The sequence below is a fragment of the Maniola hyperantus genome, chromosome 20 (genome assembly GCF_902806685.2).
Source record: "Maniola hyperantus chromosome 20, iAphHyp1.2, whole genome shotgun sequence".
NCBI lineage: Eukaryota > Metazoa > Arthropoda > Insecta > Lepidoptera > Nymphalidae > Maniola > Maniola hyperantus.
In genome coordinates this window covers 7,835,753-7,858,725 of record NC_048555.1, presented here as the reverse complement: position 1 = coordinate 7,858,725, position 22,973 = coordinate 7,835,753, and the positions used below count along the sequence as shown (strand labels likewise).

Here is a 22,973-nt window from a genome sequence, read left to right as displayed (position 1 = left end):
TTCTAGAGGGGTTTTGGGTACAGCTGCTTATGGTACGGGATGGTACAACTTTGCTTGTAAGTTGTAGGTACCTAATTAGCTAGTTAAGTTGATAGTTAAAAAATCGGATCGTTAGGGCCCCCACAATAAATGGCGGTGCGACGCGAGAAAGACGTCGCACCTTGAAGTGAAATTCCCACGATGCGTTTTGCGTTGTCGTAGAACTTTATGGTGCGATGTCGCAAGTATTTTCTAAGGGCTCTTATTAGTGTTCTGAAATCTGAAGGTCAAATAACTCAATAACGATATCTCTAACCTACGCAGTTCTAATAATGTCTTCTATCTACCTATCTATCTAATAATTCTTCTATCTCAAATTTGTAATGATATGTACCTAACTAGACATTGCAAAAAGCACAAAGAGCAAAATCATAGTTTTTATGTTTTCCCAGAAATCAAATTGCCAATAAATGTCTTCGTTGAGTTATCTAAGGACCAAAATGAAACTTAAGAAGAATTTATAATATATCTATCACCAATAAAATTATAGAACAAGCCGTTACTACACTGTTTATTATAAGTTGTAGATAGATGGTATATAAATGAATATCATAATATTGTATAGGTACTAAAATAGGCCGATGCAATAACCTAATAGCCAAATAAATTGGGGCAGTATGTATTTGAAACATGAAAATCTCTACATTGGTAATAGATTCTTTTTTAATCAGACAGGTTTGTTGAACAACGAGGTAGAGTAATGTACAGAACAGTTCGTAAAAACTCCAACAGCCCGTTCACAAATTAACGTGTTTTATTTGTATCGTTGCATTATTTATAACCTACTGATCAAAACGATAAGTACGTAATTAGTAGATAAGTGCTGAGATACTTACCACCGTGTATGTGAATGTTTTTTGACAGCATAGCAAAACCGCTACTCAATCGCAGCCTACACCTGTATGTGGCTGCGTGGATGTCCCGCCTGTATCTTTCAGCGGGGAATGGTGGGAACTCCAGCGAGCCGTTCGCGAGCACTCTTCGCAGTCCTGCGAGTGACGTCACTGGGCTGTTGTCGGAGAGTAACCAGTCCAGCTGAAACAAAGAAAAATTGGCTAGCGTGACAAATAAAAGGCACGTTTTATTCCAGCATTATGCAGTAGGTACAGTAGTCCAAAACATAATCAGTGTGACACATTTCTCACACTTTTGCAACACAATTACAAATGCGCGAGAAAGCATTGCACTAATTGTGCTTGGTTTGTGGATTTAATCAAATTACTTTTGGAAAATCAGGTAATCAGTCAGACGAAAATCGAAAAAGACTCATTAAAAGGGTCGTAGGTGTATGTAGTACCTAAGCTTTGAAACAAATAGACCGTAAACGAATAGACGTGTATAGTATATACATATAGGATAAACCATCCAAAAAGCCCTAATCCCTGTGAAAACAGTTGACAACAAAGTTAAACAACCCCAACGCACAAAACCCATCTGAGTGACGAACATGAACGTGATTTGGTTCACAACAGTCAAAGGTTCAGATTAAATAATTTGAATTTCACTGTCAAAATTTCTTATACAATGAACTAAAAGCTTAATTTGCTATAATCCGCTGAAACAGATCAAATCTGTATGGTGCAACATGCAGCATGCGACATGCGACATGCAGATTTGATCAATTAAGCTTTTGGTTCATTGTATATCATGAATTTCCGCAAAGTAACGTCTGATTCTATACAAAAACTCCTATGTCCTCTTATTTTATTCTTTAAAGAAGTAGGTACCGCTAGATACGTACGAGTAGGTACTTATCATATTTTATTAGAGTTCCTCAAATCCAGCAAAACAGTAACATTTTTACAAAACTCTGCACCGATTTGCTTCAGTCTGCCAACTTTACAAACATTAACGTCCAATTTGAACGTGTTTTCTCTCATATATTTCAATAAAGACCAAATAAGAAGATCCCGAAGCTCGCAGTACGTAAAATTGGGTACGATAGTCTGCGGTGCTATCCACATATTTGCATTTTTCCGAGCCATTTGCATTTGCCGGCTGCCAGATGCGGACTTGCAATAATATACTATTTTAATCCTGTTATATTTTCGGGGATGTCATATTATGCAATTTAATGGAGAGCGAGATGTTATTATAAGCGCGGCGTAAGCGTAGTGTTGTGGTCTCCAACAAGATGAAACGATGATATAGAGTTGCGGGATGTGGCGGGATGATAATGTGTTTGTCTGTGTATTGATAGTGAGCAAATATAGGTATCGTCCACGACTGGTGGAGATGGCAATCGGGGTATGAGACGGGGGAAGCCCCGTATACCCGCACGTCACTACTATGCGGTTGTAAGGGACGTTCCTCCCCGATTGCCATTTCAACCTCGCCCACTATAAAGAAAAATGTATGACTAGTAAGTAGGTAGGTAGGTACTTAATAGGCTACTTGACAATTTTTTTAAGTTGGTCTTAAATGGTTAATATTTGTCCTATTATATCAAAAAAATTAACACTATATTTTTTTGCGCCCTAAAAACCGTAAAACTTTAATTTAAAAAAATATTTTTCTTAGACAGGTGAAAACACTGTCGGCCATGTTTGGCCGATAGATTATCTGTGCTCTGACGTCATGCATTTGTAAACAACAGTATAACCTGGGGTATAACCTGGGTTGGCCGTGAAAAGTTAGTAGACAGACAGACAGACAGACACACTTTCGCATTTATAATATTAGTATGGAAGTGTAGATTTTATGAACATACTTACAATTGGTATTTTGTGATTTGTATTGTGTTAAGAATTCTCAAACAAAGCGCAACGAACGAACGAAATCAACAGGAAACAATATTAATTATTCAAACTCGAAGACACAAAATTAAAGGCTTTGTTTGGCTATAAATAATGAATGACTTACTTTTGTTCCAATATTAATCGCGAAAGCTTATTAAGAATCGACAGCACTCAGATTATCTACTCTTTACTTATTTTTATTAATTCCATCCAGTGCTTAGGTAGATAAATAAGTATGTGATTAATTTTTTGTTTGTTTGTTATCGACAAACTGAATTTAATAATGATTTTAATAATTCTTTCTCGATTAGAAAGTTACTTATTTGCAGTCAAGGGCTAACTTGTATCTGAATAATAAAATATCCATAAATAACAGACTATAAATTACATAATATTATTTTTAGATGCCTATCATGGACGAAGTCGCGGGTAAAAGCTAGTAGTTTATAATAAACCGGCAAGAGGCATGAGATACAGACTTTCTTTACGAGTTCATGAAAAAAACTTTCTTGCAAATTAATATAAACAAAAATATTTTCACCCCCAGCGAGTTTTATAACCTCAAGTTGACGGATATAACTTGAAAGCTTTCAAGGGAGTAATCCTTTATTCAGTTTCTTTGTTGTTGGAAAGTTCACTTTCTTTGTAGATATGTGACTTGGGATTATCTTAACCATGTTAGGCCGGAAGTTTTCAAGTAACTTGACTATGAAATGTTAAAGAAGAGGTCTTGAAGAGGTATAATTTATTATTTTACTTACAGTACTTTACTCAGTATTTTTAGCTGCTAAGTGCTATGTATGTTATTCATTACTCAGGCTGCCATTTTTTAGGATTCCGTACTCGAAGGGTGCCAACGAGATCCTATTAAAAAGCTTCCGCCGTCCGTCCGTCCGTCAGCAGGTTTTATCTCATGAACTGTACCTAATAGGTGAAAATTTTCACAGTGTGTGTAGTTATTTTTTGCTGCTATAACAATATATAATAAAATCCAGCCAAGTGCGACTCACGCACAGAGGGCTCCGTACTACAGTCGTATTTTTTCGATTTTTTGCACGATAAATCAAAAACTATTATGAATAAAAATAAATAAAAACCTGTTTTAGTATGTACAGGTAAAAACCTTTCATAATATAATACCCCACTTGGTATAGTAATATTACTTTGAAAATTGAAGATACTAATTATTTTTTCATGAAAATATTTAATATTTTTTACAAATTTACAGTTTTCGGATTTATTCCTTTACTCGTGCCTACCTATCTACCAAATTTCATGTATCTAGGTCAACGGGAAGTACCCTATAGGTTTTTTGACAGACAGACAGACAGACAACAAAGTGATCCTATAAGGGTTCCTTTTTTCCTTTTGAGGAACGGAATTCTAAAAACCAAGATGGCTAATTTTAAAATGGTAGCCATGCAAAAATTAATTATACTTCATGCTTTGTCCTGGGAATTAGATTAGATTACAAGTAGTAACACGCAATCTGTTGCCAATCCTGCAGTTGACCGGTATGTTATGTCAAAATTTAAATACGTTTGCGGAAGGATCTGGGAACCCATTACCCAAAGCATTATTATCCCAAGAAAACTCCTTTATTAGTCATTACGTGAGTAACCTTCAGCAATGAGGAATACGATACAAAGAGAGGGATAATGTGGTTGACCGACAGCCATACCTAGTGGAAAACAATGATGAGATCTAGAGCGTAGTCTAGAAAATGCCTATTAAACTCTTGTTTTACTCAATTTACCTATCAACGTCTTTTATATCTTTAGGTAGAAGAGAAACTGAAACGATATTTTTTAACAAATATTGTCCAAAACCCATGTTACTTAAATGTAACTTAACACAATGACCTTCTCAGAGAATAGGGAAGACTAATACAAATTGTACTCGACAGAATGACAAAACAAGAAGAGGCCAAATTTATTGTTGGCTAACCAATTATTCAATGTGCTAGGTATTGTCATACAGGCTGCCGTGGCGTCTCGGGTCGTTCGTATTGTGTTTCTTTGATATCCTCTTGGGATTCTTGGGACGTATTGCATTTACTGGTCGGATTGAACTTATACAATGGGGTAAGTGCATTTGATGGATAAAGACTGGGATTTAAACAGGTCGGTGGTAAAGTTGACAGGTGGTTTTAAAAATGCCTGCTCTGTGCAGCTAAAGTGTTCGAATACTACGCTCTTATTATTTACAATGAGTTTGCACTGACGAAACATTTACATAATAAAAACATGTTGAAAACTCTGTTTTCTGTTAATTTATCGAACGTTTGCATTATCATGTAATTTGTTGAAGAGTAACTTGTTTGACATTATGGAATCTAGAAAATCAAAGAATTTCAACAAAACAAGTTTTATGTCACACATATTACACGTTTAATGTTTTTGGTGCAAACTCGCAGGTATACCGTATAAGTAGAAATACGATCTCCAGCTCGCTGGATTGAGGGCTTTAAGAAGGTGGCAGGAAGTGGACGGTTAAGGAAGGCGGAGGACCACGCTTAGTGCCTTGGAAAGGGCTATGCCCTGCAGTGGACACAAATAGCTATGATGATGAACTCCAATCAAATATTACTTGGCATAGTTTGTGCTCAAATGACTAAAAATGACAAACCAGCCTATTCATTCAAAGCTCTCAGTCGTTAAATGTTATTATACAAGCTTTTGTCTGCGACTTCGTCCGCGACACGTAGGCATATTATGTACATAATTATTTATAGCCTGTAGCACTTGGGAATATTTGTAGCTATCTATAAGTAAAAGAGTTTTTGAAGTCGGATGAGTAGTTTCAGGGATAACGTCTTACATCTAAATTTGAAAACTTTACTTACCTCTTCATATAATATCATGTAGATGATAATAATATTGGGAAATAAGAATCACATTAATTTAAGAAACTTTCAGATAAATGTTTACTTAAACAAGCTTTCAATTAAATGAAATGTTTATAAAGTTAATTCAAACAAGAACGAAAAGCAGGCAAAATGTATTCACACTTAATTGATCTAAAAAAAAATATTTGATGATACAGTTTAATTAATTACGAAAACCCGCAATGGGCTTTGTAAAAACGCGCCTCTTAGCTCTTGTATGTTGGCTTCGATATTAATTTTCATACCTAAGTAGGTACTTACTTTTTGTGTGGAAATAAATAAAAATAATAAATTAGTATCGTTAATTTGCAATTGCCCGCGCTTTGATCATGCCTCACTTCTGCATATTTATGAATTTCATGACCTTTTCCACTTTACTATTGCTGCGTTTGATTTTCAGTGCGTTAATTTTTGTATCTGATTCAGATTAAAAAAACAACTAAATAAATTTAGACTTACAAATAAATGGTGTAAATATTTTCTAAAAATGATGATGATGATGACAATTTTACAAAAACATTCCCGAAAAAATCCTTACTATTTGAAAGAGTCAACCCCAGAGCGAGAAAGAGCGTTTATACTAGGTGTTTGAACTTAGTCCATATTGGGCCTTCGAGCCGGAATCTCAAACAAAAACGATAAAGTTGTTACTACAAAAACCTTCGACCCAAATCGAAAAAGACCTTAAATTTATTTGTATAAATAAGTGCCGATGCTAGAAGTTGGTTCTGAAAAGATGCACAAGGGAGCAAAATTTGTTGGTTTTGTCGGTCTGAGGTGCCCCCAAAAGGATTATAAATACCTTATACCTAATGTGCTGTCAAGAAATAGCACAGGTATTATTTTTTATTCAATTCAGTTGTAGGTACCGGTTTTATATATACCTAATGAATATAGGTGTGTAATATAAAAGGGGAAAGATAATAATAATAATAAATAAATCATTTATTGTTCCAAAGCGTTGGTACCAGTATAAGAATATTTTTCCGACATATTATCGCGACAAAAGACTTCCTTAAGTAATAAGTTTGTAATATTTAAATTTTAAATACTTATCTAGAATTTATTTCTTAGTAGATCAGTAGGTAGGGGAATTTTTAATAGTTTGTACTAGGTATTTAAACTTTAAATAGGACAAAATCATTATCAAATAACCAACTAATTAATTACAACTAGTATTTTGAAATGAAGAAAATCTTATAATTCTGTTGGATAGGGCACAATAATTGTAGATTATTCAACATGGGGGTAATGTAATGTCTTATGTCACGGGCGCTGGGATAAATTCCAAGCGTAACGAGGGATTTTAGAGTATAGAGAGACGATAAATCAAAATCTTTGTATGCTTAAATAGATAGAAAGAAAGCAAATGTTATATCTCAGAGTACAGGTCCTAGTCGGTACAGTGTAGTTATTCACTATGCCATACGAAACTGGAGTCGATATGACCCATACTAATTATAAAATGCGCATGTGTGTCTGTCTGTTTGTCTGCTACCTTTTTACGGCTCATCCGTTTAGTTGATTTTGACGTTTGGTCGGTACTGAAATAGCTAGCAAACCGGGGACATCGGTTACTTTTGGTCTCGGAAAACCAAAGCCTAAAATCCACGAGGATGAAATCGCAGGCATCATGCAGTAACTCATAACGCAGGATTATTAAATGTAAAATATTGAATGCAGGCTGAATAAGCTGTAGTATAGTATAGATGTAGCATGTCACACAAAATACCGTCGTGAGCTGATTGATATATGAAAAAAAGCCGGGCCCTAAGAGATTATGATCTAATCAAAATCCATAATACAAAATGCAGAAATACGTGCGTTCCACGCGTGGTTGTATTTCGTGGTTCAATGTGAATAAGCCCGCAAGTAGCACAAAGCGACCAACTGAAGGGAGTACCGACCACAATAAATAATTGGTTTGCGGTAACCATAATAAATCTGAGCGCGTACATGCTTTGTCATCTGCAGAGTACAATTTATATCAAACTTGTAAGATTCCGTGGGGGTTGTTGTGAAAAGTTTTGCCATTCAAGTGAGATCTAAAAATAAGAACAATACTCCGTCTAGTTTAAGATAGAATGCGGTATTTTAGGTGTAATGAATAGTTGCTATTATACTGATTTGATAATTATATTTTTTATTTCTTATTGGTGTGGTGGATGGATTTTGAACTATTTAAATAAGCAAGAGATCAACCGTGTTAGCCGAATTCTTACGAGTATTACGTAAAAGTTAATGTTTGTCTGTCTGTACGATTTCTATGCGTTACCACATCGTTCATCCGATTGAGTTTAAACTTTGTATAGTTGTTGTAGGCAATTGCGTGAAGGTTTGTGACATAGTATCATCAAAGTACTGTAGGTAGAAAAGTAGCGCGTGAGTAGTAACTCATAAAACCGTAATAATAAATGTTTATCTGTTTATATAAAATGTTTATCTGTAATATATTTTAAGTGTTAATGTAATAATTAATAAATTTTCAATCATCACCATCATCTACGCCTGTCTGAAAAGTGTAGGACGGATTATACTCAAGTTTTCACCAATGGATATTAAGGAAGAAAACGAGGTTGCCTGTAAAAATATAGCGACAAAATATAATATTATACGTAACGAGAAAACGGACGGGACGGGACGTATCCTCCCGTATATTTTTGCGCTATAATATTTTTAAAATTATGTAACGATGTCAAGAAATCGTCCCGTTCAGTCCAGACGGCACGAGAAAAAACACGTTACTTATGCTATGACCTTTAGATAGATTTGTCTTTTGGAATAATCCATACCTAGAGATAGGTATGCTAAGTACTTTGGTAATAACCACGACCAATTTTTATTTGGAATGTTTCTTTTGTTTTAAAGTAGGCGTTTAGGGTTGGACAAGCATTCAAACAAATCTAAATTAACTGGTCCTCCTAAAAAAACAAAGACTATCTCCAACAAAAGAATACAAGAAAAAGAAGCATTTTTCTTCCACTCCAATGAGTACGATAACTTAGCATTACTTTTATTTACATGAACAGAACCTTTTGTTACAATATTCCGCTATATTCTTGAGGTGAAAAGGAAATATCGGCATTTTATTTGCATACGAATACAATACCGGGCAAATACGTAGCACATGAACTATGTATCTCCGAAGTTACAATATCCTGTTCAAATATTCGACCTCGGTAGGGCTCGATTCGAACCCGATATCTTCTTTAAACGTAAAAAGAATAAGGCGACCCTCGATGGCTACAAATCAATAAATATATTCGGTGTGACCATATCGCTTTTGTAAATGTAAATAAACTGTAGGTAAACATAAGGCTTTCTATTATTCTGATATGCAGAAGAAATATTAAAAATATTAAAGTTAAACGGAAAGAAGCTTTAAAAAAAGCTTTTTAATGTATTGATCACCACGTGTAACTTATTAAATGTAAACGTATAAATCTATACTCGACTAAGCTGTCATATTATTACGCATAATAACACACCTTTAGAGAATTCCCGGTCCCACCGTCGAAAACGAAGAAAATTCTATCAGAGAGTTCCAATGCACATCTCACACCTCCGTCAGCAGAGATGCTTAATGGTATCAAAATCGTCTAATGTCATCCAAACCACACGTGTTAGTAATATTTCAACTCATTCGATTGAGTGGAAGTAGCCGAAAAGTCTGTTGCTGATTTCGACAGAATGACAATATTCGGGCAAGACAACCGAATAAAAAACTTGAAAAATACCTGCGATACGAAATTGACGACTTTACGATTGAATCAATGTGGGAATTTCTTTAGGATCCTCTACCTTACCCATCGGTATTGCTTTTGTTGTCAAAATCGCAGATATTAAAGTCGCAGTCGCGATCCAAAACTAGCTGGCGTTTATTTTTTAAGCTTTAAGACTCGAACTAGATTTGTACAGCTAAAGAATGGACTAAGCCATTAAAAACTTGACATCGAGTATTTAATGGCGTTCAAAATGGTCTTTGAATGAAAGAAAAAATATTGTGGAAGACCGAAGAACTACTCAATGAAAATAACTACCTACCTACTTCATTTCTTTTATCGCTTAAATAGACGGTTGAGTTTGCAGTCTTGTGATGGTGAGATTGGTCAGACAGTATTTAAATCACTACTACCCATTATGCAAAAGTATGTTAGTTTGTTGGTTTGTCTTTTAGTCATGTTGCAACGGAGTAACTGATCGACGCGTTATGTGATTTTTGCATGGGATGGGACCTTGAGAGTGACAGGCTACTTTTTATCCCGGAAAGTTCCCACGGGATTTATAAAAACCTTAATCCTAGCGGGTCGCGGTCATAAGCTAGTCGAATAAATAAAAGTGAGACCATACTTTTAGCATAATTAATTAGATAGGTACCTATCTGCGTCCATTAAATTATTATTCATTGCTGTTTAAGTTGTCACCCGAACAATTTTAATTAGCGAGATATTATTGTAGCATTTCTTTGTTGTGATAACATTGAATTTCCTAAAAGCAGCACTTCATTAGATTTTCTTTGACACGCCCTGTAGGTATTGTGTATTGTGTATTGTCTGTGGCACTCGCTTTACCGGGCTTGCTTTTAACCCCGGGGCGATGTGACCCCCTTCGCTTTTGTTTAGCAATTTTTTTAACGACCTTTCACAAATAGTAAAACTAGAACGCTGCTTGATACATTATCCATACTTCCATATCAATCTATATCCATATTCATACTGACTAATAAATGCGAAGTGTGTCTGTCTGTCTGTCTGCTAGCTTTTCACTGCCCCTCCGTTTAATCGATTTGACATTTGGCGCAGGATAGCTTGCATCCCGGGGACGAACATATCATTATCATAGTCCCGGAAAATTAAAAAGTTCCTAAGGGATTTTTAAAAACCTAAATCCACGCGGACAAAGTCGCGCGTATCAGCTATGAGCTAGTCTGGAATATTTTGACATGGATGATATTATAATGTATTATACATTTCCATATTCCTTCCCCTCTGGTACAGTTTTCATCGGATAATTCCTGCAAGTGGGTCAAGTGCTTGGACAATCCGCGCCTATTGGAATTTAAACTTTATCCCCTTGACAATAAGTTCCTTAACCCCTCTACTCTATGTGCTCTTGAAAAGGTGATTGTTAAACAAGTACCGAAGTACTTTTAATATACGAAAGCACTTTAATAAGGGCCTACAACTACATAAAATGATATCATAATTGACTACAGAATTATTTTTTCTGGGAAAAAATATCCGATTAGGACTGGGTTTAATTGGTTCTTGAAGTGGTAGATAAGTAGGTACCTAGGGAAAGTTTCCATTACATATATCTAATTGCTATATATATATTATTTTTATTAAAACAAGCGAACGCCCGCAGCTCCGCTCTGTGAAAATATAAATTTACTCAAGCGAAGGCGGAATGGTTAAGCTAGTCAGGTAAAAAGTCATCATCATTATCTCAACCATTCACTATAGTGAATGAGAAGAGTTTAGGCCATAGTCCACCATGCTGGCCACGTGTGGACTGCAGATTTACAGACTTCAGATACCTTCAAGAACATTGAACTTTGAACATGGTTTTCTTTCACCGTTCAAGCAATCAAGCAAATACTAACTTTTCGTAACTATCTACGAAAAGAAAGTGCCTGCCCGGGATCGAAACCCAGATCCACAAAATAGGAGGCTGACGTCTTAAGTAGGCTATCACCATTAGGTAAAACTTAAAAGGTAGATATTTTACTTCAATACACAACAAGCAAGAATATTTCTACCTTCATGCATAATATCTCGGATTCGCACAGTCCGCGAAAGGTTGAGATAGCAATCGGGGTATGAAGCGGGGAGACGCCCCGCATATCCACACGTCACCCCATTGGGGTCTATCATTTGTTATAATATTAAATCAGTTTCGCATTCACATATTATGATAATTTTGGTGGTAATTTCCCTAAATATTTTCCATTAAGTTTTAATTAGAATAATATTTATAGGGATTATCCATGTTTATCTCTTGTTTATTCCCAAAATAGAAGACCGACGTCTTAACTAAGCTATCACAATTTGGTAAAAGGTATTTTACTTCAATACACAACGAACAAGAATGTTTCCTACCCCCATATTTCGTGCTCGTAGGTGTCGTAGCTCTTCAAGTGAGAGCTCTACACATTTCCTTATTTCCCATTGGGGTCTGTCTGTCGTAAACTTCCGCGTAACTCCCACGAAAAACATTATCCGAGTTGCGTACAATTTGCGAATATTAAATCAGAAAGCGAGTGGCCTGTGGGTGTAAATATCACTCATGTCGGTTTTACGCTGTTTTGTTTTTTCCCTATTATCTAGATAATAGGAACAAAACAAAATAGCTAGATTCTAGCCTGTCGTTTATTTTTAAAAAGCAATTTTAAAAGCATTAAAAAGCATTTGTAAAAGTTTATTTGAATAAAAAAGTCTTTCTTCTCTATTTCTATTCCTAATTTTGGAATACAAATCTGAGCCCGCACAAGCTTTGTCATCATTCTGGTGTAATTTATATTAAAGTTTCGTTATATTTTGTGGAGATTCTCGTGATAAATGCCGCGTCCTAATATCTTAGGAAACTTAAAACGAGACATTTTCCCTCTTTGAAATATTTTGTCTCATAATCTTCTAATGTATTTCTGTCGTATTTCATTTGTGTTTACGATATTACTTACTAGATAATATTTTGATAACAAATATGCGTAATATTATTAAAATGTTCTATTACTTATTGGTAGATCTCTTACTAATATTTAAAGCATCACTACCTACCCATATTATAAATGCGGTTGGATTTGTGGTTTTTTGGTTTGTCCTTTAATGACGTCGCAACGGAGCAACAGATTAACGTGATTTTTGTAGGGGTAAATATAGTTAAAGATAAAGACGCAGGTCAGGATGATTCGAACTCAGTGTCTAACTCTGTATGATAGCCACCAAGCTCATTTGACATTTATTTTTTAATCTATTGAAGGCTTTCTACGAAAAATAAATAAAATATCACTCAGTGAAGCAGCAATCTAGAACCAGCCAATGTCAAATGAGCTCGGTAGCTATCACACAGTGTTAGACACTAAGTTAGCGAATCACCCCGCAGGAAAGTGACATAGCTGGCTTTTTTATCTCGAAATATCAAAGAGTTCCCACGGAAATTTTAACAATCTAAATCTACGCGGACGAAGTAAAATATAAGGATTTTAATTTGGGTACTTATACCTACTTAATCAACATTAATATTGTTTGCTTTGATCATAATTCCGTTGCCTCTTACAGTAAACTAAGTCACAAAACGGAGTTGGTCGATTGTTAGTGCTTTGTTTTAACTTTATTATCAAAATTAAGCCTTTTGTAAAGAAATGGATAGGTATTTGCGTATTTATGAGCTTTCCTAAATAAATCTGACGGTCTTTACTAATATTACCGTTATAAATATGTCGGAGAACAGGAGGATGGCTCAGAATAGTTCTCAGTAACGTATCGCACATGGAAACCATCAACGTAACACAACCAGATCACCCTAACCTAACCCTACCTATGGTCGCCTCCAACCACCCCTCACAGCGACCCCTCACCTCACTCTAAACTAGCTAACCTAAGCTAAACACTACATCGTGTGATTAGGGCGCAATTGCTATTGCAACCTCTCAATCAAGTCACGACCTACTCCGTTATCTAATCATCTCAAGGTAATCAATCACAACTTCATGAACGCTCTTAAAAGGATCATTGCATCGACTCTCTTACGATCTAAACCAGATCTTATAATTGACTTCTCATTACTAATTCAGAATATCGCAATAGCTCTACCTTCTCCACTCTGTGCACATCTGCATACAGAACACCATAGCATCGTGCGCCACACGCGCCACGACTACTATATCCACCCAAATAAGCGATCACAACAGAAACCAGGTAGAATGTAAGCTATTCGATCTCATGGGCAACTCATTGTCTAATCCATTTCAACATTACACGAGAGTCATCAATGATTCTTTACCAACCGGGTTATACGATTCTAAAGCGGGTACCTACTATCAAAGTTAACTTCAAGTTACTATCACACTAAACTATCACTTCAAACTAATCATTATCTCAACTGCCGGTATATCTCCAATTACACTCTAAATCACTAGCGTCTGCAGAAATAACCTTAACGGATGTCCTTATAATAATCTATCCACTGAGCCAAACGTTAACTCACGAATTACTCTAATATTCACCAATAATTAGTATTCCATATTCGTCAAACAACTACGCGAACATTATTAATAGTGCTTTGCAGACAAAGTCACCGGATGGCACTAGATGTTACGATTTAACACAATGTACATTAGCATCGAACAATTACTGTTCTAACTATATCACAATCACCGAATTAAATATCACGATTAAGAAACTACCTACCTATCTCAAAGAATAATAATTAGCTAAGCTATAATCTGATACTTAATTAATTTAACGCGAGAGAAAATTGTGAACGACAACAAAATTCGTGCGTGTCAAAGTCCAACTTGTGACGTTGTAAATTTTGAACTACTAATTAGCGTTTCGCTTTTAATTAAAATCTATTTTGTTCAAAGTATGTTGGTGCCACCTAGCATCAAGGTGCAGAACTACGCGTGGGTCGATGTTCAGAGTTCATTCGAGCCACAATAGATGGCGTTTGCTTCGTTGTCAATTGTCGTAAAAATAAAACAAAATAATTAAATAAAACCATAATATCATTTGTTTATTGTTAAGTCATTAACAAAACGGTTCTTATAATATATCCTTAGGTTCCGCAAATATTCAAAAATGAATTGGCTTTATGATCAAACTAACTGAGAGCGGCAACACTCGGGTTGCGTCTGGCAACACCGATTGTTGAGATTTAGAATTTTCCTGGAGTCAACATGTGAAGACGAATTTTTTTCGTTCCAGGAAAATCTCACTTCTTTTCGCCCATGGCTTCGCCTGGAAAAATACAATAGTCATAAATTTTAGTCATCCTAACGTATTTTCAATGTTTCATCAGTTATGGTGAGTGAAAAATCAAGTAATGTGGATTCGACAAAATGGCGGTTTGGTTAGAGAAAATCCTAATCTCATGATTTCTTTCAGTTCCAGTTATTTTAACTTCCCAAATAAATGAGGATAATGGGTTGTGGGTGGACTTCTGAAAACCATTGGTGGCCAGGAGTTCAATAGGTGAGTTGTGTTTGATCGGGAAAATTCCACGTGTCGAAATTTTCACACAGCACAAATTATAATCTTGTTTTTCTTTGTTACAGGGTTTTCGTATTTACGTTTACGTTTACGTTTTACGTTTAGCTTCAGTTTTCCGTTTTAGTTTTCCGTTTGCGTTTTCGGTTTTCGTATTTATTTCTTTTGCACATTCACGTTGACAACTTAATTGCTATGGATAAGACTTGGTGAAAATCTTTGTAATGAAACATTTCGGTTGTGAAGAATCAAATAAATTGAGTTTTGGATCTTGGCCGATGCCGTCCAGCTACATTGCAGTCTTCGCACCTACAAGTAAGCAGATGTTTGTATCCTGGAACCGTTTAGTGAACCTTCTTAGTGTATGTGTACAGTAAGAACCCTGTCTTTACTACTGAGCTTTTATTTTGAAACAATTTTATGAATTTTACTGTGTCATTGTCTATTCCATGCCAATGGCATCTTAAATTTAAAACATAGATCTTATGTACTATCTACCTAAGTCATTCTAATGTATCTAAATTAAGTCTTGGCATTAAGCTAGAATAACTAAGCATTATTAGCCATCATTCTGTATTAAGCGACCCCGGTAAAAGTTACATTAAAAACAATTTTGCCTAACATCTAGCAAATTTCATTTATAACACCTCATATGCATTACAAGGGAGTCGACGGCTAGCTTCTATTCTTTACTAGGTAGATAGATCAAGTAAAGTAAATTAAAATTATTTTTTTTTTCCTCTAATCTTTGTAAGGTGGTAGATTATTCCGTATCCGGGTATATTTCTATTCCGCCCAATTTATCAACCTTACAAATGGCGCCCGAACGTTTTTTTATATAGTTATTTCAGTATATTTTGAGAAATTTTGTGAATTTTATGAAATGTACTCCGCTGATTGTACAATTTTCTAAGTGGTGACACATTGCAAAGAGCACTAAGCTGTTTTTATGGTTAACTAACTAAATAATAACTAATAGTTAGAAATTTTGTTTGATAGTTTAAGTAATTTTCTGAGTATAGTCCAACATTGGTTTTTTTTTCTTATTTAATTAACACATTATAAATGGTGCTTATGCCGTTCAATTATGTTATTTGACTTACCTTTGAGGTGTATAAGTGAATGTTTGCCTTCAGTTTAGTAATAAACATTGCTTAACTGAGTTGTTGTTGGGTATTGCTTTCAATAGTAAGTACATCTTATGTTTGAAAATTCCGGTAACTTAGTATAATTAAAGTTTTAAAACGCTATGTGCTGTTAACTAGTTACACACATACATTTATAAATACTAAGAGTTACAACTTGTGAAACTAAATATATAAACTATATTCAGAGATTACATTAAGTTCAAGTATGAAGTTATGAACAATTTTTTTTTCAGTGACTTGATACTTCATTATTTTGTTGAAATTTTGTTTAGAGCTGTGTTAAGGTTATGATAAAAGCTACTTCACACACAAAACATGTTAAGTTTAATTGAATGCTGGTAGTTTAAAGTGACATTTAGAAACAGATTTTGTTGTATTTTAGGTTATGTGTTAAAAGTGTAAAGTAACAGTCATCAAACCATTGCACAATCTCTTTGTTTTTTTTTGAAAGATAATATGCTAGTCAGAGTTCATTGCAACTTTGTTGCCTGTTTACTTTTGTAATTGTAAAGGTTGTAACACACTGTGTACTCATAAAGGTGATACTGCACCTTACAATCATTTATTCAATTTTGGGAAGTTTTATTTTGTTATATTTTGTTACTATAGTAATAATATGTGCTTGTATTATTAACGATATTTTGGAATAGGAACATAATTGATAAAATAGGTTAGGATAGACTTAAGAATATTGTTTTTGTTGTGTATTTTGCTTGTGTATATTTAATAGTTTAAATAACTTCTTTTGTGTTTGTGTTTAACCAATTTGTATAAGGCTAAACATAGACAGTTACACAAGTTCGATATTTTGTTAAATGTGTTTTGACTTAACACAATGGAACAGACTTTTGCCCAGTTTCATTCACTTTTGAAGGACGAATTGTGTTATGAGGTATCCATTCGTTCCGAAACTCCAGCACCTACAGTGCTAGGTTTAAAGAAACAGTTAAAACAATTAATTCAGGAAATTCCTTCTGAATCAATTTTAGAGACAGATTTCTCTTCTGAAAGTGAGTTAGGGGTTATTACTAAAAAACTTCAAGACTTAGAAGATTTATTAAAAAAGTGTTCTGACACTAAAGATAGACATGCCCTCTGTAGGTCTAAAGCTTTAGCTTCACATTTGTACTTTAGAATTTTGAGAATACAGTGTTCCGAACTCAGCTTAATAAGTAGGAAGAGTGAATTACATACAAAGTTGCAGAGTTTGATTTCCAGATTAGATGCTGACAATGAGTCGTCTCACGACGAATCACTGGATTCCGAGAGTACCGCCGTTGACTGCACTGGTGATAAAAATGTGGCCAAGTGGAAGTTACATTTCAACGGACAGGGTGATCCGCGCAGTTTCATCGAACGCGTTGAGGAATATAAAAGATCTTATGGCGTTTCAGATGGAAAATTATTTGTTTCTGCATTTCATCTTTTTACAGGCCGAGCATTGTTATGGTACAGAGGCAACAAATGTCAAGTTTCGTCTTGGTCAGAATTGAAAACTTATTTTTAGAGGAATTTGATGCAGTAGATTATGACTACAGGTTGCTAGGTGAAATTCGAGCAAGAACACAAGGCTCTGAAGAACCTGTGTCTATCTATTTCGCTATAATGTTTTGCATGTTTTCAAGGTTGTCAACACCACTTTCCGAAGAACAAAAGTTACAAATTTTATTACATAATATTCGCCCTTTTTACTCAGAACAATTAGCTCTTGTTGACATTAAGTCTGTCGCAATGTTGAAGGAAAAGTGTCGCAAACTAGAGGCTGCGAGGCAGCGTTCCGCCTTATTTTCTGAGCCTACTAACAGTAAGGCAACTTTAAGTTCAGAGTTTGCTTACAAACAAGTGACAAAACAGATAAACACACTTTCAGTCACACCTGCACCTAAGGTTGATACAAGTAAAGGCACTGATTTTACGAAAACAAATAAACAACTATGTTACAAGTGCGGCAAGGGTAACCATTCCTTTAAATTTTGCAGGACAGTTCCGAAATTTATTAGATGTTTTTCGTGTGGACGTCAGAACTTTACAGTAAAGACATGTCCAAGTTGTAGTAAAAAGGCGATTAGTAAACCCGCTCCGGACAAAAATTCAAAAAACTAATTAGTAAGAACTGTGCAGAGACACAAGTAAAGAACTTGGTCATTAACAACAAAACATCCCTTTTACCTGACACAGTTCTGTATTCAGTGGATAAACGAGACTTTAGGCCACATTTAAAGGTTTTTGTTGACGGTTTTGAGATTACAGGTTTACTAGATTCCGGTGCTTGCGCGTCAATTTTGGGTAACCAGGCGCACAAGGTTTTTTTGAGATTCGGTTATAAATTGCATAGCAGTATTGATACCACATTTTCAGTGGCAAATGGAGACAAACTTGATTGCATGGGTTATATGTTTATTCCGATTACTTATAATTCCGTAACTCACATAATAAAATTTTTTGTAGTACCCTCTATAATAGCGGATGTTATTTTTGGCTGTGACTTTTGGAAAACATTTCAGTTAGCCCCTGGCATTTTTGATAATTTAGAATTAATTAAGGCACCTTCTCAATTTTACAATATTTGTGCGATTGATAATGAACAAATTCATACCATCACTTCTTTTGAAAACTTATCATCTCAACAGAAAGAATTAGCCCAGTCTGTAGTAAATAAATTTTTAGATATTTCTTCAACGAAAATTGGATTGGGTAGAACAAAATTAATTGAACATGTTATTGACACCGGTGATGCCTTGCCAATAAAAATAAAACAATATCCACTTTCTCCCGAAAAGAAGGAAGCTTTAAGTAAAGAGTTAGATAGGATGCTGGAAATGGACGTAGTTACTCCGAGTGAAAGCCCTTGGAATAACCCAGCAATTTTAGTGAAAAAGGCAAATGGAGACTGGAGATTTTGCCTAGATTGCAGGAAATTAAATTCAGTGACAAAGGGGGATTCATACTCAATACCGTACATTCCACAAATTCTAGATAGCTTGAAAGAGGCAAGGTTTTTATCATCGATTGATTTAAGTTCAAGTTTCTGGCAAATTCCGTTAGCTAACGACTCTCAGGAAAAAAACCAGTTTTACAGTTCCTGGTAGAGGGTTATTCAAATTTAAAGTCATGCCGTTTGGCCTATGCGGTGCACCAGCACGACAGCAGAGGTTAATGGACCAGTTATTTAATCAAAATTTTTGTAGTGATATTGAAAATGGAATAGTATTTTGTTATATAGATGATATTGTTATTTGTTCTGCTGATTTTGAAACCCATTTAATTTTATTAAACAGAGTTCTGGATAAACTAAAAATGGCTCAACTATCCATAAATTTTGATAAATGTAATTTTTTTAGAAACTCTTTGAAATATTTAGGGTATATAGTGGATGAATTTGGTTTACGCACAGATCCTGGAAAAGTTGCCGCAGTTTTGAACTTTCCGACCCCAAAAACTGCACAGGAGGTAAAGATTTTCCTAGGCACTTGTTCTTGGTACAGGCGCTTTATTAGGAATTTTTCAACCATCGCTGCACCACTCAATAGACTAACGAGTAAAGGAAAGAACGCACCTAAATTTGAGTGGAGCGAACAGGCAGAGGTAGCATTTAATACATTGAAGAATGCGTTGGTAACCGCACCTGTTCTTGCGGTACCGAATTTTGAAAAACCATTCAAAATACATTGTGATGCTTCTGCATATGGTGTTGGCGGTATGCTAACGCAAGAAACCGATGGTTGCGATCATCCCATTGCGTATGTCAGTAGGAGCCTAAATAAAAACGAAAGGAATTACAGCGCGACGGAACGCGAGGCTCTAGCTGTGATTTTTGCAGTGGAGAAATTTCAGGCTTATTTTGGTTCCAAGCCAGTCACAATTATCACAGACCATGCATCCCTAAAGTGGTTCTTAAATTTAGAAAATCCCTCAGGACGACTCGCCAGATGGGGTTGTAGATTATCACAGTATAATTTTGTTATCGAACATAGGAAGGGTTGTGATAATGTAGTTCCGGATACCTTGTCGAGACTCATACACGTAGATGTAGTTGGTGATCGTAATGATAACTCTAGTCAACAAGTTTTGGTAGATGACTGGTATGACAAAACATTTAATGGCTGTAAAATCAATCCAGCAAATTTTCCGAATTTTTGTATTTTGAACGATAAACTATATCGTTACAGTAAATGTAAATACCAGCTTCTCAGTGAGTTCGACTGGAAAGAGGTAGTCCACAAGAACGACATCCTTAGAATTATGCAACAAAACCATGCAGATGCAACTGCAGGTCATTTTGGTGTGTTCAAAACTCATCGCAGATTATCCCTCAGATATTTTTGGCGTGGTATGTATAAGGACGTGGTTGAGTACGTTAAGAATTGTGATACTTGCTCTGCGTATAAACACACGACATCAGCCACTCCAGGTCTGCTTGGGAAGCCTAAAGTCTGCGAGAGACCTTTTCAGGTCATTTCGGCTGATTTAGTCGGACCTTTGCCTAGGTCTAAATCAGGATTTACATTTCTTTTTGTGGTGACGTGTTGTTTTTCGAAATATACAATGTTGTTTCCGTTACGGCGTGCCACAGGTGCCGCTGTTGTTAAAGCGCTAGAGAATTTTGTATTTTTGAACCATAGTGTTCCAGAGACTGTGATTGTGGACAATGGGTCCCAATTTACAGGATCTGAATTCCGTAATCTCATTAAGCGTTATAATATTCCGAAATTACACTACACACCACTGTACACTCCGCAAGTTAACCTTGTTGAGAGGTACAATAAGGTTGTTATGACTGCTGTAGCCGCTTTTGTGAAAGATAACCACAGGTCCTGGGACGAAAACCTGTACAAGGTCCAGTTCGCCATAAACAGTGCGGTTAATGAATCCACTGGATTCTCCCCGTTCTTCCTTGTCCACGCTAGAGAACCGGTCTTAAATGGTTCCTTCTATAAGGACACGGATAAGGAGTACGAGGCCGGAATTCCAAGGGAGGAATACGCAGGAAAGTTTGGAACTTTGGAGGACATATTTGGTCAGGTTAGGAGAAATTTGTTTCAGGCTCATGCAGAGTATGCAACGCATTACAACTTAAGGCGTAGGTCTGCAAGCTATTCTGTTGGGGATATAGTGTGGAAAAAGACCTATCCACAAAGCGACGCTACAAATTTTTTCGCAGCTAAGCTGGCACCTAAGTATGAAAAGTGCAGGGTTGTCAAGGTTTTGTCACCTTTGGTTTACGAACTAGTTAGAGTAGCTGACAACCACCCAATAGGCACTTGGCATATTAAGGATATTAAGAAGTAGATATTTGCCATTACTTAGTTTGGTCTAAACTGTTTGAATATTTAAGTTATCAATATTCAATTAGGAATTTGAATGAGTGTAGTGATGTTCTGAATTAACAGTTACATTACCATGGTTCAGTTGAGGATGAATGTAGTGGATGTATGTAGGGATGAATATGTGATGATTGGAATGCTTGTGGTAGACCAACCGGTTGAGAAAGTAAAAATGCAAATATCGTACTTTGGGGATAACGAAAAGGGGGGGGGTTTTGTGTTTTGTTTTCGTTTTCCTTCTAGATAATGGATCATTTCTGTTATTTTTCCGATTCTGTTCCGAGATCTATTTTCTAGGAGAGTTATTTCGTTTTTTTTCTCATATTCCGATTTTGATTCGGTTTTATTTTTCCGAATGGGATAGAGAACGGTTGCCATATCAGATGGACCCGTTCACATCCAGATTTTCCGTATTTGTTGAGTAACAAATATTACGATGGTAGTTTAAAAGAGTGAACCACCGTAGGCCTAGACGCATTCTATCAGTCAGCTGAAGAATGATGCCAAGATGTTTCCACTCAAGTGTCTTAGACACCATGAAGTTTTTTTGTATATATTCTTTTTAGAAGTTAGGGTTGTGTAGTTAAGTATAATGTATAAAACCTTACACTGTTTTCAGTATATTTATTTTGTTAGACAATTTTCCTTGTTAGTAGTAGATGTGCGTTCACGCGTAACTTCTGTGTTTTTTTTGTTTGTTTGTTTCAGGCAAATTGTTAGTAGTTGTTGGATGACGCTGAGGGCAGCGTGGTTCAACCTGTTGAACCTTTTCGTAGGAGGGGAAGTATTGTGACGTTGTAAATTTTGAACTACTAATTAGCGTTTCGCTTTTAATTAAAATCTATTTTGTTCAAAGTATGTTGGTGCCACCTAGCATCAAGGTGCAGAACTACGCGTGGGTCGATGTTCAGAGTTCATTCGAGCCACAATAGATGGCGTTTGCTTCGTTGTCAATTGTCGTAAAAATAAAACAAAATAATTAAATAAAACCATAATATCATTTGTTTATTGTTAAGTCATTAACAAACGGTTCTTATAATATATCCTTAGGTTCCGCAAATATTCAAAAATGAATTGGCTTTATGATCAAACTAACTGAGAGCGGCAACACTCGGGTTGCGTCTGGCAACACCGATTGTTGAGATTTAGAATTTTCCTGGAGTCAACATGTGAAGACGAATTTTTTTCGTTCCAGGAAAATCTCACTTCTTTTCGCCCATGGCTTCGCCTGGAAAATACAATAGTCATAAATTTTAGTCATCCTAACGTATTTTCAATGTTTCATCAGTTATGGTGAGTGAAAAATCAAGTAATGTGGATTCGACAAAATGGCGGTTTGGTTAGAGAAAATCCTAATCTCATGATTTCTTTCAGTTCCAGTTATTTTAACTTCCCAAATAAATGAGGATAATGGGTTGTGGGTGGACTTCTGAAAACCATTGGTGGCCAGGAGTTCAATAGGTGAGTTGTGTTTGATCGGGAAAATTCCACGTGTCGAAATTTTCACACAGCACAAATTATAATCTTGTTTTTCTTTGTTACAGGGTTTTCGTATTTACGTTTACGTTTACGTTTTACGTTTAGCTTCAGTTTTCCGTTTTAGTTTTCCGTTTGCGTTTTCGGTTTTC

The 22,973-nt window shown here is 35.7% G+C and overlaps 1 protein-coding gene across 5 annotated transcripts in view; it reads right to left on the bottom strand.

Annotated features, from left to right (window-relative positions):
* Dscam4 (Down syndrome cell adhesion molecule 4) overlaps positions 1-22,973 on the bottom strand; it is a 234,927-nt gene that overhangs the window by 45,621 nt on the left and 166,333 nt on the right. For all 5 annotated transcript variants that reach the window (XM_069505251.1, XM_069505255.1, XM_069505256.1 and 2 more), the window contains exon 4: positions 876-1,074. In XM_069505251.1, coding sequence (XP_069361352.1) covers positions 876-1,074 — 199 coding nt within the window. The remainder of the gene's footprint in view (positions 1-875; positions 1,075-22,973) is intronic.